General features: G+C 27.0%; 3 protein-coding genes across 4 annotated transcripts; 2 read left to right on the top strand and 1 right to left on the bottom strand.

Moving 5' to 3' along the window:
• The first annotated feature begins 10,676 nt into the window (after positions 1–10,676).
• LOC130441609 (uncharacterized) lies at positions 10,677–13,680 on the top strand. 2 transcript variants are annotated; one of them, XM_056775363.1, is made up of 10 exons: positions 10,677–10,848; positions 10,909–10,974; positions 11,029–11,142; positions 11,248–11,295; positions 11,582–11,629; positions 11,914–11,961; positions 12,015–12,098; positions 12,593–12,617; positions 13,031–13,075; positions 13,136–13,680. In XM_056775363.1, exons 1-10 carry the CDS (start codon positions 10,807–10,809, stop codon positions 13,318–13,320), a joined length of 705 nt encoding a protein of 234 aa, XP_056631341.1. In that variant the 5' UTR covers positions 10,677–10,806; the 3' UTR covers positions 13,321–13,680. The 2 variants fall into 2 exon arrangements, with proteins under 2 accessions (XP_056631341.1, XP_056631342.1); XM_056775364.1 differs by having other exon boundaries at positions 10,682–10,848; positions 11,041–11,142.
• Positions 13,322–13,680, top strand: LOC130441610 (uncharacterized). Its single transcript, XM_056775365.1, has one exon. The coding sequence runs from the start codon at positions 13,322–13,324 to the stop codon at positions 13,499–13,501; it is 180 nt and encodes a 59-aa protein (XP_056631343.1). The 3' UTR covers positions 13,502–13,680.
• A 1,565-nt stretch (positions 13,681–15,245) lies between these two features.
• Positions 15,246–16,285, bottom strand: LOC130441827 (cold shock domain-containing protein CG9705). The gene is made up of 3 exons (XM_056775629.1): positions 16,091–16,285; positions 15,912–16,034; positions 15,246–15,862 (listed from the first exon to the last, which is right to left on the bottom strand). Exons 1-3 carry the CDS (start codon positions 16,171–16,173, stop codon positions 15,715–15,717), a joined length of 354 nt encoding a protein of 117 aa, XP_056631607.1. The 5' UTR covers positions 16,174–16,285; the 3' UTR covers positions 15,246–15,714.
• Between the last annotated feature and the right edge of the window lie 110 nt (positions 16,286–16,395).

Consider the following 16,395-nt stretch of genomic DNA (forward strand, 5'->3'; position numbering starts at 1 on the left):
TTACTATTGTTACTATGTGTTATATAAAAAAAAGGTAACGCTAAATGTTAAAACTACAAATATTCAGAACAAAAAGCGGTATAATTTTTAAAAATAAATGAAATTGAATAAAAGGGCCCTTTTGAAGTATTGAACTTTGGCAAAATAGTGTCATAGAATAATCAAAAATTATTGATTTATCTTTCCAAAGTTCATAGATGATTTTTAATAGATTCGGGACAAACGATTAGCAAGAAATAATTATGTTACTAAGTGATATGTAAAAAAAGGTAACGTCAAATGTTAAATCTTCGAATATTTATAACAAATAGCTGTACAAAAGGTAACGCCAAATGTTGAAACTACAAATATATACAACTAAAAAATGTACACTTTCAAAAAAAGAAATAAGGGGTAATTTTGAAGATTATAGTTCAATAAAATTATAATGAAATCATCAGAAAGTGTTAATTTACCTTTCGTGATAATTTCAAAACATTTTTACTATTGATTGATTGATAATTACGTTATAATGTGTTATATAAAAAAAGGTAACGCTAAAGCTAAATGTTAAAATTACAAATATTATTCAGAACAAAAAGCGGTTTAAATTAAATTAAAGGGCCCCTTTAAAGTATTGAAATACGAAAATAATCAAAATAGTATCATAGAATGATCAAAAATTATTAATTTATTTTTCCAAAGTTTATAGATGATTTTTAATACATTCGGGACAAACGATTAGAATGAAATAATTATGTTATGTAGAAAAAGGTAACGCCGAATATTAAAACATTTTGCAAGATATAATTATGTTATTATGTGTTAAATGAAAAAAAAGTAGCGTTAATTCTTAAAACTAGGATTATTCATTACAACAAGCTGTACAACTTGAAAAAAGAAATTAAAGACCTTTTTAAAGCATTATACCTCAAAAAAATAATCAATCCAATTATGTTACTATGTGTTATGGTGAAAAAAGGTTGCGCTAAATTTCGATCTTATAAATTACGAATATCTACAACAAAAAGCTACACATTTTCAAAAATAGAAATCGATAGCAAATTTCAAGTATTATATTTCGAAAAATAATAAGTAATAAAGTCAAAAACTTTGTAATTCATAAATCGATAGTTTATATTATAATTCCTTGTGAAAAAAGGTAGCGCTATATCACTTATTTAAAACATCATATTAAAAAAAATACAAATATTAAGTTCATAAGGTCAATCTATCTAGAAAAAAATAATCTTTCTGATATACAGGGTATTGAAATTAAAAATCACATATCAACAGTGCCGTAATTTATTGAATTTGACACTTTGAAGAAACCATAGACAAATATTTAGCATTTTCGATCATTTTAACGACCCGATTTGTCGAACTAACACTAAAAAACATTTACAACTGCTCTTTTATTCTTTCTGAAATCGACTCAAATGTTTTGTCGTCTTTATAACAAAATATTCTCCATTCTCTATAAGTTTTTAAAACAGCTAAATTAACTATTTTAATAGATGATCGATAATAATTATTTTATAGCTTTGTTGTCTCGTATTACAAAAGAAATAACCTACACTAAAAAAAAATATTATTCATATTTTTATCGTTTGTATCTAGTACGTCCCTGTACGATAAATTCCATTGTTTTCTCAGGAAGGTCAGATTTATTAATTGATTGGTCGATGGTAACGTATTTGTTGAATTATTTATAACATACTAGGTAGGTCTGCGAAGAGTAATATTATTATCGAAAAATTCGTATTGCACTCCAATCAACCTACTGATATTTTTTTTAAATATTAATAATATTTATGTAACGTCAATTTGTGAAGATTATTGCTACATTATATAGTGATACCCGTCAATTAGAACTATCCCTGAATTAATTATTGTGACTAAATTAAAACTGATGCATATGGCTATTATTCGTAATGGGGTTCACTGATTTCTAAATTTCGTTAATTTTTTGTCGTGTCTATTCGATATTTATCGTGTTCACGCAATACCCACGTGTTATTTTCAAACAAAATTGAGTATATTTTGAGAAAAAAAATGAAATTAGTTGATGGAATATGGCTGGGAATCAACTGAAATATTTTTAGCGTCGAAAATTCATATTCGGTTCGAAATATTCGATTGGAATCATATAAACAAGAGAAACCTCATGATAAACAGTCGATTCGTGATATTAGTCCAGTGAACAACGGTTTTTACTTCAAATTTCCATCGATTTACTTGAAGTTTTAACAGTGGGTTGTAAAATCACTGATTTCTAAATTTCGTTAATTTTTTGTCGTGTCTATTCGATATTTATCGTGTTCACGCAATACCCACGTGTTATTTTCAAACAAAATTGAGTATATTTTGAGAAAAAAAATGAAATTAGTTGATGGAATATAGCTGGGAATCAACTGAAATATTTTTAGCGTGCAAAATTCATATTCGGTTCGAAATATTCGATTGGAATCATATAAACAAGAGAAACCTCATGATAAACAGTCGATTCGTGATATTAATCCAGTGAACAACGGTTTTTGCTTCAAATTTCCATCGATTTACTCGAATGTTTAACAGTGGGTTGTGAATACCTAAAAAAGTAAAATCTACCCTATGCAGGTTTGTGCTTTTACTCTGAGGGTGGTTTTTTGTTGAAACTAATCGTGGAATTAGATCAAAAAAGTATTCTAAGCAGAAATTATTCTACGGGGTTTTCTCGAAAAATCAATTGACTTATTCGTTATTGAAAAAACAATCGATTTTTCAAAATAACTCAAAAAGGGTCAATTTTACGAAAAAAATGTATTGAGTCTTTTTTGAAGATCTCAAAAAAACCATTCGAATGAGACTTTATAAGACTTTTTAATATATAAAATAACAGAGTTATGACATAAATAAGATTTCATGGAAAAAACGTCATTTCTACCCTTGATATTTCCACCCTAATTGAAATAAAATGTTATAAATTCCAAAAAATTACTTTAATTGAATTCAAATCAAGAAGTTTGAATGGTTTGGAAAGCTCGATTCTGAAAGAAAATTAATTTTTAAAAAAATTATCTTTTATTAAAAATAATTCGAAAAATGTGAAGGATACGTTAAAATTACCACAGAACAAAAAGTTGGGTTTTTTTTTGTTAAAAATTTTGATTTTCTTAATTTTTTTTAAACTTCAGAATTAACCGAAATATGACGTTTCAAAGTTTATAGTAGCGTTTGATTGGTACCATTTTGGATCCCTTTGAATATTTCCCTTCGAAAAATCGATGGTTCAATATATTCCAAACCAATAGTAATCCTACAAATAGTTTTACAACTTTCTAAATACGTTCATTTTTATTTTTTTTTAATTTTGACAATAAGGGGTAGTTATCACCCCTTACGATAATTTGCACATACTGGCATAGGCTAGATTGTAAAGTTAAGGTTAAATAGAATCAAATTCTAGAATTCCACGCAAATCCATATTTTTAACCTTGTTTACTGGACTATCATAATACTGGAATTTCAGTTAATTCTCAAAAATTTCATTTTCACTGTTGCGTCAGAACAACGAATTTATACTTGGGCCTTGAATTACTTGGTATAAATTTAATAAGGAAATTATAGTTTAAATTTTAAGAAACGAAAAATAAAACAATTCTCGTGTTAGGTACTAATTTATTCTGTAAATGTCAAGGTTCAGGTATAAATCACTTCGATAGGTACTAACTATATTTGTAAGTACTAGTACGAAGATTGTCTAATAAATTTTCAACCCAAAATTCATTTTAAACAATATTTCTCTGGAAAATAAACGTTCGATCTGAAAATTTGTAGTACAACTACATTTTTAGGTTAAGAAACACTAGACTACATCATATTGTTTTTGAACGAAGCTCATTTTCAGTAGATCTAGATTATTCGAATCATCTTTGAATTCCGTGCTCAAAAGTTTATCTTTCAAAAACAAATATTTAATAATAATTTTGTGCTTAATTCATTCTGCAATTTACACAACTGTATACGTTTAGTCTGAAAGTTTTTCGAACAAACCCCGTATACTCAACACTATATTGATTTAATTTTACCGTCAAATTTGTGTAAAAAGTCACAGTGTAGAATATTAATCATTAGATTAATTGTAAAATGTCTTTATGTTACAATAATTTAAATATTTCGATAACTATTCCAAATGTGAGGTTATGTCATGTCCCATTTGATTTTCTCGTCGTTTAAAAAGGGTATTAAGCAAAAGAATTCCACTTTTCATCGTTGGATTATTAATATACGTTATCTGAATGATATCAAACTCATCCTATAGTCGATAAATAATTTTTTTTATTGAATACATGTATTTAAGATGACTTGCAGTTCACACACTTTGGAATATATCCTTTAAACAGTCAGATACCAAGGATGTTCAGGTTCATAAGGATTATTTCAATTCAATAAGAACTAAAAATACTATCAATGATAATAATTATAAATAATCAAGTTTTCTTAACGATACAGGGTCTTCCATATATATATATATATATATATATATATATATATATATATATATATATATATATATATATATATATATATATACAGGGTATTTTTAGAGTTATAGCTTAATATCGATTACACTCTCTAAACATTGATAATAGTGAATCGAATGCAGATATAGTGATTGTCCTGAATCAGTATCCTTGAAAATGTAATACACTTTTCCATCTAAATGTCGAGAATCATCTGGAGGTTCGTTCTTAGTGCACCTTCTTTTGACTTATGTAATTCAATATAACAAAAAAAATGACGTGGCGGATTTTTTATTACAACTATATACGAGGTGCGTTCAGTAAATTAAAGATCGTTTGTAAATAGAATTTAATTTAATCATATGTCAATTGAGTACGATTTTAGGCACAGTTGATGAGGATTTTGGTACAGAGAAACATTTTTCATATTGTAATTTTTGCTTTGACAATTAATTTTATTAGAAATAATAAAAAATAGATAATAAAATTCTTTATATGGTTCCCATATCCCTCACGAAGGTATTTCAAAATTGATTACGACTGATATTCAACAACTTCAACATAAAATCATTATTACCATCCTTGAAAATGTATTAGAACTATTTTTTGCTCCTCGGCAATGTAATGTAACCTTTAATACTTCTCAATAATTATCATCATTATTTTCAAATAATCTAATGAAAGACATACGTATACTGTGTTAGTGAAAATTTTACAAAAATAGCACAGTAAATACGAATATTCCCTCTTCAAGCGAACCTATCGAACAGCCCTCGTAATATTCTTAACAATTCCTGTTAATTGAAACAATGTCTTCAGGTGGACCTATCGAGCAGCCCTCGTATTTTTTTTAACAATTCTTGGTCTAAAACTTAAGGTTAGGAGATAAAAAATATGGTCGTAAAAACGTAGTTGTTTAAGAATTTTTGACCTTTATTATATAGGAATTTATCTAATAACTCTTGGCAACGCTGTTATTCTATCATTGATCATGACAATAGTTTCTTAATGATATAAGTCAAATAGAAGTTCAGTAATACCAATTGCTTAAAAAGAAATTTAACTAAATTCGTTGTAGCCAATGTCAAATTTATTTCATAGATTATTGAAATTACTTATTTATTGTTATTTTAGTATAATTATTTTCGCACTAATCTTTATTGCTAATATTTAAAAAATTATTACCAATACTAATGTAAGCATTGCGATTTAAAAGTAGTTCTGTTGAACAATTGAAAAAAAGAAGCCGAACTAAATCGGTAGTACAATAACCCGAATGATATAAATTGTACAAATAATCTCGATCTAATTAAATAAAGCATTATATTAATTTTCTTCATTTGGATATATTATGAATCGTAACAAAACGCAGTTTTTTTACATCGTTGGCGAATTATCTTTATTTGTTCATGTTGTTTTGACATTAACTGTCTTCTGATATTATCTAACCTAACCTAGATTTTGTACCTCCGGTTTTGTCTTAAGATTCCAATGAAAGTCCGAACCTATATCATTAATTATATAGAAGGTTATGGGAATCGTTTTTGATTGTAACAAAAATATAAAAAGCAATTTAGTTGAAAATATTCGTTAGGAATAATAAAGAGATTGAGTACTATGTTAATTTGAATTGCGAGTATTATAAATATAATATAGTATTACGAGATGCATTTTTACTTCATATAATGAAAGTAAAAGTGAATTTTTAGGTGAAGATCTGAATTCTAACCTAAAATATATTGACAATCGGAATGAGAAACTCGATATACTTTACTAAAAATTGTTTTGTGAACCTTGAAAGGTGTCTAACCTTACGATTTTTTACGAATTTAATTTCATTTTTTAATAAACTATAATAACTATCTATTATTTTGTCTGTAGTTGGCAATCCTCACAAGATTTATATCCGAAGACATTTCAACTTATAAGAGGTGTTTGCATAAGGTCACGTTAATAATTAGTGTGTTACCATATAGACTGTGATTTCATTATTGGGTGTTATTTGTATAAGTATGCAATCGCGGATATGATGAACACATTACACGTCTTGAAAATAATTAATCTACCAGAAACATATTATTAAATTTTATTGCTACTAGAAAATATTTAAGATCAATAAGAATTTATTTAAATTGGATTTACATCGTGAATTTGTTGAAAAAAGTTCATCTATTAATGAATATAATCGTTGAAAATAATAAATTATTACTTACAAAATTATTTATCGTTGTTTCTTCTTCTTTTTTGTTATATACATATTAACTGAATTATTTAAACCACTTCACTTATTCTAATTATTTTAAAAACACAACTACTAGTATTAAATTAGTTTTTTATAACACTGTGAAATTATTTCTATATGTGGAGGGAATATACTACCGAGATTTAGCGCCTTTTTTGTTAACGCGCCGTTTGACTGCTTACGTACCTTCCAGTAGCGGCACTGATTATATAATTATTATATAATTTGGAGAAAATAGTTATTTTCAAATTAGCATTATGTTTGCTGATGCAATGGAAACCATATTGAAAAACACTTGAGGATAATAATGAAATATTTAATATAAACAAATAAAATAGGGTTTTAGACAAATTCAAAACGAATAAGAAATAATATTTTTTAGGCCCATAATTCATATTTAATTACATTATAGTAATGAATAATGGTATTGGATTTCAATGGTATATAGTAATTACCCTCTAGCGAACAAATTCCCTCGATGTCGAAGGAAAATCATAAATTTAAATAACGAAATAAATTTGTTAGAATCGCTTAAGGTGGTTCAGCTTTTTTGTTTATTTAAACAGCGGGACTAATTGATAAATACGTAACAGAAACTGAACCAGGGATGATACTATAAGAAAAAAAAGTTTCAAGGTTATGTACTCGCTTCAATAACGTAACGTTAAGTTAATATACCTCGTATATTATCACTATTTAATTTGTAATTTGTATTTTTATTAAAATCAAGTAAAAAAAAATCGAATTGTATCATGAAATTTAGGTCGAACGAAATTAGTTGAAAAGTTATTATTATTTCTAAAAATAACAATTATTACTCAATATTGTTATAAACATCAACTACTGAATACAAATTATATTGAATAATCTTCTCATCTCCATTGATTTACATCATTTCGGACAGGTAACCTTTGTTAAAAATAAGAACATACTTTATTATGTTGTAAAATAATTGGATAATTGAGTTTATTGCATAGTTCGCAAATTAATACAGAATAACTAAGGTTCATTTATTTTACGTGAATGGAAAATATCAGAAACTGTACGTTCTAATGATATAAATCAATGTACGCTTTCGTAGAAACTAATCAAAATATGTAACGCCACTGTCTCGTTAACTCGGGATGATAATTCAATATTAATATAAAAGTGAAGAAACAACGCGAATAATCGCCTAAAATGGTGTCGTTTAAATACACTGATGTCAAACTTTTTAGTTTTACATAAATTTAATATAACCTAATAATATTTCGATTAATGTATTGATAATTTATAGATTATCTAATAATAATTATCAAATAGAATAGCTTTGTTTATTGTACAAATTGTATTGAGATAAAGGAAAATAAATAAAGTATTATAACAATTTTTATGTATTAATTTCTTACTTTTATAAAAAAAATACTAGACATGACAACAATGTAGATACATACAAAACTCATTTACGAACATAACAATTTAAATAGATTTAGATAATTTACTTTGACAATTACTTTCAAATTACGTGAATATTTTACGAAAAGATAAAGACATCGTTTTTTTCTACTAAATAGTAAATTAAGAAAACAATATTCTATGACTGTAAATGACATCAGGATGCACAAGTATAATGAATAGGATCATATAGATGATTGATTTCGGTGTTGGCGATGGTGGTTTACCTTGCTTAAATCGAAATTAATATTTCTCGAATGCTGTTAGAAATACCAAACTTCCAGCTAAATTATCGATAATAATTTGTGTTGTAATTAAATGAAATGTATTCGTGATAACTAATAAGACACCGGGGTGTTATATTAATAATTATAAGAACCGTTTAAAGCGTCAAAATAAAATAAACTAAATTATCTTATTAATCAAATACCCAAATAGAAAAACTCATGGTCAATCGAGCGATAAATCACAAATTTATTCGACAATTTTATAATACAGGGTGAGTCAAAAGGAACTTTGCATACTTTTACCATATGTAGTGCCCCCATATAATGAAGGTACTAGAAAGTGATAAATCTTCTTCTTTATTAATTTACAGGGTGATTTATGAAATTGACCATTTGGTTTTTTAAATTTTTTCATGATGCGATCCAGCTTTCGACTGGTATTTAACTATATTTAGAAATTCCAGTACTGGCTTTGGAAAGATTTATTCAAGGATTCGTATTTGATATTGCACCCTGTATAATTTAATATTTTCTAAAAATTTCGGTCGTATTTTTAAAAATATGAATTTCCAAGAATAAATTTTTATTTTTCAAAAATTTCAGTAGATTGTCGAAAAATAACGACGCCATTTCTTTATTTTTGGACATTTGTTTTCAGAAATTTCCCTTTTTATGAAAATCCAGAAGCTTTTTTTTACATTTTCTAAAAATTAATGGCGTTTTTCTAGAAATTCCTCAAAATCTAATTACGTCTGAAAATTTCTGAGGGCTTCTTAAGAAATCTCCACATTTTCTAAAAACTGGTTTTCTAAAAAAATCACTTAGATTCTATAAAAATTTTTGCAACTTTTCTAAAAACCTGATGTTTTTCTGAAATTTTGATTGTTCACCAAAAATTGAACGTCGTTTTCTTTCGTCACTTATATATTACAAAAATCACTTATAGCAGTAAAAAAGAAATTATACAGTTTGTAATATTCAATACGAATCCCTAATTTGATTTTTCCCAAGCCGGTCCTGGAATTTCTAAGTTTATGCAAGATTTAACACATTTTAGTAGCCTCAATAACGATAAAAATATGCAAAGTTCCTTATAACTCACCCTGTTTAATATGGTACTGTTCTATATAGATTAATTTTCATGAACATTTAAAATACGTGATATGTTAATGTGAATATTATGAAATTATTTGTAAGATGGGTTTGTTTCAAGGTCTGCGTTACGTTCGTAATAACTTTGATGCACTAGATTATTAACGACGGCATTATACAGAGCCCCGACTACTGCTAAGAAGACAAAAGAACCGCGTTTCGTCATTAATAATGTACTTATTGTTTTTCTAATGATGAATCATTAGTATATTAGGTCATTAAATTTGGTATTTATCGAGACGATAACTAAAAGGTGTCCAAAATTTAACGCAAGATTAAAATTTGCCGCCATTTATAAAGAAAAATGTTGACAATCCTAGAAAAAAAAACGAATCGACAGCTGACAGTTAAGGGTTAGTATAAATGGATATAGAACATCATACAAAATAATCTTTTACTGTGAAGAAAATTAATGTGGGCGTGGTTTCAACACGACGGTGCTACATGAAACATTTCAATTACTGCATGATACGTTTCGGTGATCAGAATTGGTACTTAGTGATTCGGGCTCATTTTATTCAAATCCTGTCCACTTTGGTTGCCTAATAGTAGGCGACCTATGATTTCAATGCTACTCAAAAATCTCTGAAGATACTCGCTAGATGGCAGGTGGAACGAAAGCAGAAGAACGAACACGCATATAAAGAGACATTGTTTTTCTTTGATATAAAATCGTATTGTTTTGTTTAACTAAGAAAAGTATTTTTAGTTTTCTCAAACAAAATAATCGTTGAATCACTACAACAAATTAGTTCTCTTTTTATAGGGTTATTTGAAATCACTAGTCTACGCCAACAATGCCAACAACCAAGCGTGCATTAAAGGAGGAAATTCAACGTTGCATCAACGAAATTCAGCCACATTTATGCGAATAAGTTTGTAAATCCGTAGAGGCCATTTGTGAGATGTATTATTTCATAAATAACCCGATGTAGTTTATGATTAAAAAAAATAAAAAGAATAAAAACTGTTTTTTCTCTTCAATTCAAATAATAGTTCGTTCACTGATTCAATTTTATAGTAGTAGTATAGACAACACACAATACACATAAGAAATACAGGTCACGATATACATGCATGACGAGATTTTTTTATGATACAGTTTGTTTGATTTAATTTTTCAAATTAAAACTGCTTTTTGTATCAAATGAGAAACTAGTTTTTTTATAGCTCAAAAAATTGATATTATTTCGGAATCGGTAAATTTCTGGCAAGTTTGATTTTAAAAAGTTTTAACATTTATTTAAAGTTGATAAAATTATATATTATGAGTTGCCAATCAAAATGCGGGGTATCGAAAACGCCTCAGGTGAGTAAAAAAGCATTTTAAAATAAATTTATGTATATATTTTCTATTATTACATTGTAGTTTGTTAGTGAAGCAGTGATTACTTTGAAATCGTCTCAATTTCACCAAAAATCTTTCGAATCTCACGTACGTAACTAATTAATTATCGTACGATAATCTGTATTCGTAATTTTGAATCAGTTAAATTTCCAGATATCCATTAAGAACATTGATTATGGACACGGCGAGAATGTAAATACTTCATCTAACAGGAGCATAAAATCTAACGCAGTTAAAAATCCACCTTCCTTAAAAGTAAGAAAGATTATTCAAATATGAAAAAAATCGAAATTAACGACCACTACTACTAAATTTACATTCATTCGATGTAAACACATTGTTTCTTTTCATTTTTTACAGATTATATCAAAAAATACAACAGGTTCAAGATCTTATACAAACTTATCTGTGAGTATAAGTTATTTTTCTTCTTTTTCGTTAGACGATTTATAAATATCAAAAATTAATTTAACATACACGTAATTATTTGTAGCTGCATAACCAACTATAAAAAGTCATTTATGTCAATGATATTTCTCTACATTATTACACGTTGCTATATTTACAGAGCTGTACTTGCTTATTTTTTATATCGGCTTCATAATTCTTAAAATATTACTTACAAAATCTTTTCATGATGTAAAAATGCTTTGTATACAATCGGATTTTTAAGAAATTCAAATTTGTTTTTTAGAAAAATGATAAAACAAATCACGTTTCGTCTAATCCTTCATCTACATCAGTAAGTTTTTTTTTATTGTAATGAAAATATATCAATTAATCTACAAAGGAAACGTCTATAAAGTACCAAGCTAAGCCAAGAGGGAGAGGTTTCCCAAAAGGACTGTAATATGTTGTTTATAGACGCTCCCAAATTGTTTTGTAAAAAAATTAAACCTGTAAATAGAATTTCAACATTTAAAACAAGACATTTTTCATCCGAGATTCATTTTTTTGTGGTATATTAATAAAAATACCATTTATCTAAAATTTTGTGGACGCTGCTCATTAAAAATTATTTTTTAGACATTTGCTCCATCATATAACTCGACGAAATCTGCTCCTGATTTGAGGGTAAGTGATAGTAACATTTTGTAACTGATTCCATCATTAACTTTGTCCTACAGACCCTTGGTTGTCCCTCTAGTACAGTAAAATCATCAACAACATTTCAAAGAACAGTTGGAAAGCAATATTATCCAAATTTCAAAGTGAGTTTAAAATTTTTAGTTATACATACAGATCTATTTGTATTTAATCGATATTTGATTATTTTTTCACGTAATTTTTTACACATTTTAGGCTAATTCAGCATGTAATTGCCCCGGTAACCCGCCAGCTTTACCAAAAATCGTAGTTAAACACTCATAAACAAATAAATTATATTATGAAGTTAGTTCTTGATGTTTTCATATAATGGATCCTTATAGAATAATAATATGATTTTAAATCATGTGTTTAAATATGATCGTTTGTCTTATATTTATATTTTAAAATCTACTTTACTTATATACGATTAAATAATCAATATTAAGAATAAAAAAAGTTCGGTCCTGTCTATCTCCTTTTTTTAACACAATCTCCTAAATACCAATAGACAAACAGATAATAATTTAAAGATTGTTGCCTCTGCTCTAATATAATTTATCTATTGAACTAATGACAATTGACACTATTGACAGCTGCTTGTTTATTTTCATTGTAGAAAAGGTGTGAACTAAGTTGTATACGTAAGTATTTTTATTATTATGTTTAATAATAGATTGTGTTATTATTTGTATATTAATATATTCTTAATTAATATATTTGAGTTATTATAATTAACCAATAACCCTCGATTAATTATTAATTCATTACATGATTCATAATAGCCGCGCCCAAAAAATAAGTTCGTCAACTTAATCTGATTTATAAAAATTATAAGTTAGATAATTTCCAAATATTTCAGATATAATTTGGAAAAATTTCAACTACAAAAAGTTTAGATGACTTGCCATGTCTTCAATTCTTGATCACAGATACGAATATTTAAACAGCAAATACTTCAAAAAACCCGAATACGGAGATTTCACCCCATTTTATATCACTGTTACAATCTGCTCGATAATTGTACTGATTCTAATATTACTCAACGTTGTATTAGGGTGCTGTTCACGACATTCGGCTTATTGGCAAGACAGATATACAGGTAAACTAATAATGACCTATTTATGAGTGTGGATGAATATATTTCAGATATTTTTGTTAGGTAATCGTTGGATCGTATCTCTTTGGACGTCTACGCCTCATCAACAACCATCATTAGACTACACAGAACTTCAAGGTATTGAAATTCAAAAACCAATTGTGTATTATTCAGAACATCAACCGGCTACTTCCCAAAAATTGCCTTCACAGTATTTGGAATTGCAAAAACGGGAAAGCGACATTTAAGATGTTTCATTTGTATTGGCCTGCAACTTGCGCACTTACATTGTTTCTCATAGTGGGGGTGATTATGGTGATGTTGAAATGGGGCCCTGTAATATGTAAAACTCGCCATACTGCTTTACCTGATAGAAAGGTTTATCAGTATGGGGTTCGTGCATATGAACAAGAAATTTCTATAGCTTGAATAATGAGTTTAATGTATAACAAGTGCCTTTACAAGGCAGCCTTAGTAATAATAATTAATTTTATACTATTTTCAATTTTAGATCTGATTTTATATTGAATCTCAATTATTATTCCGTCCATTTTAAATTTGTTTTTTCAATTTTTCACTAAAATTTTTTAATAAAGATGTGAATTAAGTATTTTGTTTCATTTTCCCAAGTCCTAATCACAATAGTTACAAATTGGTTAGCGTTAAAACCTACAGCCGTCCCTATACTTTTGGCTGAAATTAATACTATATCAACATTTTTTTTGTACAGGAAAACTGATGAAAAATTCTCGAGTTAAATATTGTGCCTATATATTGATATCGTATTTCTAATTAATTGATTTGAAAAATTAGAATTTTTATCTAAACAGAAAATATATGACAATTGATGTTAACATCACCGTTAAAATATACTAATTATTTAAAAATAATTAGAGAAATTTACGTTAAGAAATATAAAATGATAAATAATACTTATTTTCATATCAATTTATAGAAATTAGAAAAAAAATCTACCAAATTATCCTCATCGGATACGATATGTCTGCTCTTTTAATATTCGCTACATGACAGCGCGAGGTTGCCAGATATAATGAATAAAAATGATCGATATGAAAAATAAATTTTGTTCTGCCGATTAATTTTAAAATAACATTTTTTTGTTTTGAATTAATCCTACAACTTATTTTGATATATTTGGATACATTTCTTATATAAATTCATTATTTCTATTGAACTTATGAATATATCATTTTGGAATGAAGTTACAACCAGCTGTCAAATTGTCTTGTGGAAAAATATCGCGTTTTACATTAAAATAATGGTTTTAAATGTTTTTTTGTCACAACTATTTATTTCATTCAAAAATGCTAGAAACAATCAATTCTGTATAAAAAACAGATAAATTTTTTGTTTTTTCACCACAACAATGTGGCCGACGACTCGAATCATTTTACTGGAAACGACCTATAATAAATGTTGATTATATTTCATTCTGTAACAAAGTAAGGTGTTTAAATCAATAATTAATCAATTAGTAATGAGAACTGGCTTTTAGCAGAGTTATAAAAAATGTTTGCTACTTTGGGCGAGAAAGTGAATAAACATCTAAAGCGACGTTGCCGAATATTAAGAATTAATTTCTTACTAGATGAATAGTTTTTAGTAGTACTTAATATAAAAATTTGAATGGAAAGTCGGAATAATTAACATCACTAATTAGTCAACATTCTAAAAAATTCATGAATGTCATTTGTTAGCTGACTCTCGTTTGAGGTAAAGTCATAGAAAACTTATTTACAAGTTTGACATAATGACGTCAGTGTACCGCCATATTAGTATGAGAGTTTTAGCGGCAGGTTTAAACCGAACATTTAAATGTGATATTAATTTAAAAAAATTGTGATACTTTTGTATCTAATTAGATGTATTTTCTTCAACTTTTTACTCCTTACGCCTTTTTTAGGTTTTTCTTTATGATTTATCTTGTTTGTCAACACCAACGATTAAAAGTACTTATATAGTTTAAACCACTTTTTAAAAATCTCTCAAATATTCGATTGTAGAATAAAACACTGTTGCCAAATTGTTTGGTAAATCCACAGTTTTTAGGAAACTGTTGAAAAGTAACTTGATTTACGTTAATTTTCGAGGTTTTTAAAGAAAAAAAAAACAAATTGTTTTGATAAAAAATTTATTAAGGAAAAAAACACAATTCAATTCTTCTGAAATATATATTTACGACATTTACCATCATAATACATTATTTAACTAAAATTACTAACAAAATCACATAGAGGATTAAAAATTTTGTATATTCTACAAATCTATTATTTCATAAACTTGTATAACCTCAATTTTGTATATTTATCTATGAAAAATGTGTATAAAATGTATATAATTACAATACTGACTGGAATAGAACAAGGTTAATGATATTTATAATGAATTAAAAGCACAACAGTTAGTTTTGACTGAAAATTTTATTGTCCTCGTAAAAATGAAAAAATTCCATACAAATGTATCATAATCACTATTTCTAGACTATCTTGTACCCTAATTGATGTGAGAAAAACTTTAAAAAACAATCAAAAATTCTTAAATTACTCGAGGATGTTTATTTTAAAATAAAAAAAATTAAATTTACATCAAAGTTTGTGGATATAAAAAGTAGAAAAAGATACCTACAGATTGTCCCATTTTCTGTGTACCTCAGGTTTAAGATCGACAATATGCACGTGAACCGCTTGGAATTTTTCAAATTTCGGCGGTATCGGGCACAATTGAAACTTCACGCGATCCCCTGGTAATGGAACGTATTCATCTTCAATGCTGAAAATATTTTTAATAGTTTTATAAAATAACAGTATTAAGAACTTACTCAGAAACGTGTACGAATATATCGCCAGATCCGTCTTCTTGACTTATAAAACCATGTCCTTTCTCACGGCAAAACTCCTTTATCGTCCCATGTAGTGTTTTAGATTTAACAATTCGTTCAGAACTAGAATTTTTCTAATTTACAATTAATTGATTTAATGTTATTACACTTTTACTTACACTGATGGTGTTCTTGTTCTTTTCGTTATTATAGGACTGGGAATTAAATAAGACATTGGTAGTTTTCCGTCACCTCCTGACATACTTTTCAAAAATTATTTATTAAAACAGATAAAGCACTATTAAAAAACTTTGAAAATAAATTGTATAATAAAATTTGACACAATAGTACGTTGACATAAGTCAGCTGCGTTCAATAAATTATTCGATATTTTCCAAAAGTATAAACTATATAAATTTATTTCAATCGAATGTTTTTGTAGATATAAAAATATGATTTCAAATTGTGAGATGTTAAATTTTTA

The sequence above is a fragment of the Diorhabda sublineata genome, chromosome 3 (genome assembly GCF_026230105.1).
Source record: "Diorhabda sublineata isolate icDioSubl1.1 chromosome 3, icDioSubl1.1, whole genome shotgun sequence".
Lineage (NCBI taxonomy): Eukaryota > Metazoa > Arthropoda > Insecta > Coleoptera > Chrysomelidae > Diorhabda > Diorhabda sublineata.

Bases quoted from the DNA above. Each gene is read 5' to 3' on its own strand.
- LOC130441609 (XM_056775363.1), top strand. From the start codon at position 10,807: ATGAGTTGCCAATCAAAATGCGGGGTATCGAAAACGCCTCAG. The intron at 10,849-10,908 runs GTGAGTAAAAAA...ATTACATTGTAG, and splicing joins GGGTATCGAAAACGCCTCAG to TTTGTTAGTGAAGCAGTGAT. The intron at 11,296-11,581 runs GTGAGTATAAGT...TTTGTTTTTTAG, and splicing joins GATCTTATACAAACTTATCT to AAAAATGATAAAACAAATCA.
- LOC130441610 (XM_056775365.1), top strand. From the start codon at position 13,322: ATGTTTCATTTGTATTGGCCTGCAACTTGCGCACTTACATTGTTTCTC.
- LOC130441827 (XM_056775629.1), bottom strand. From the start codon at position 16,173: ATGTCAGGAGGTGACGGAAAACTACCAATGTCTTATTTAATTCCCAGT. The intron at 16,035-16,090 runs GTAAGTAAAAGT...GAAAAATTCTAG, and splicing joins AGAACAAGAACACCATCAGT to TTCTGAACGAATTGTTAAAT. The intron at 15,863-15,911 runs GTAAGTTCTTAA...AAATATTTTCAG, and splicing joins ATATTCGTACACGTTTCTGA to CATTGAAGATGAATACGTTC.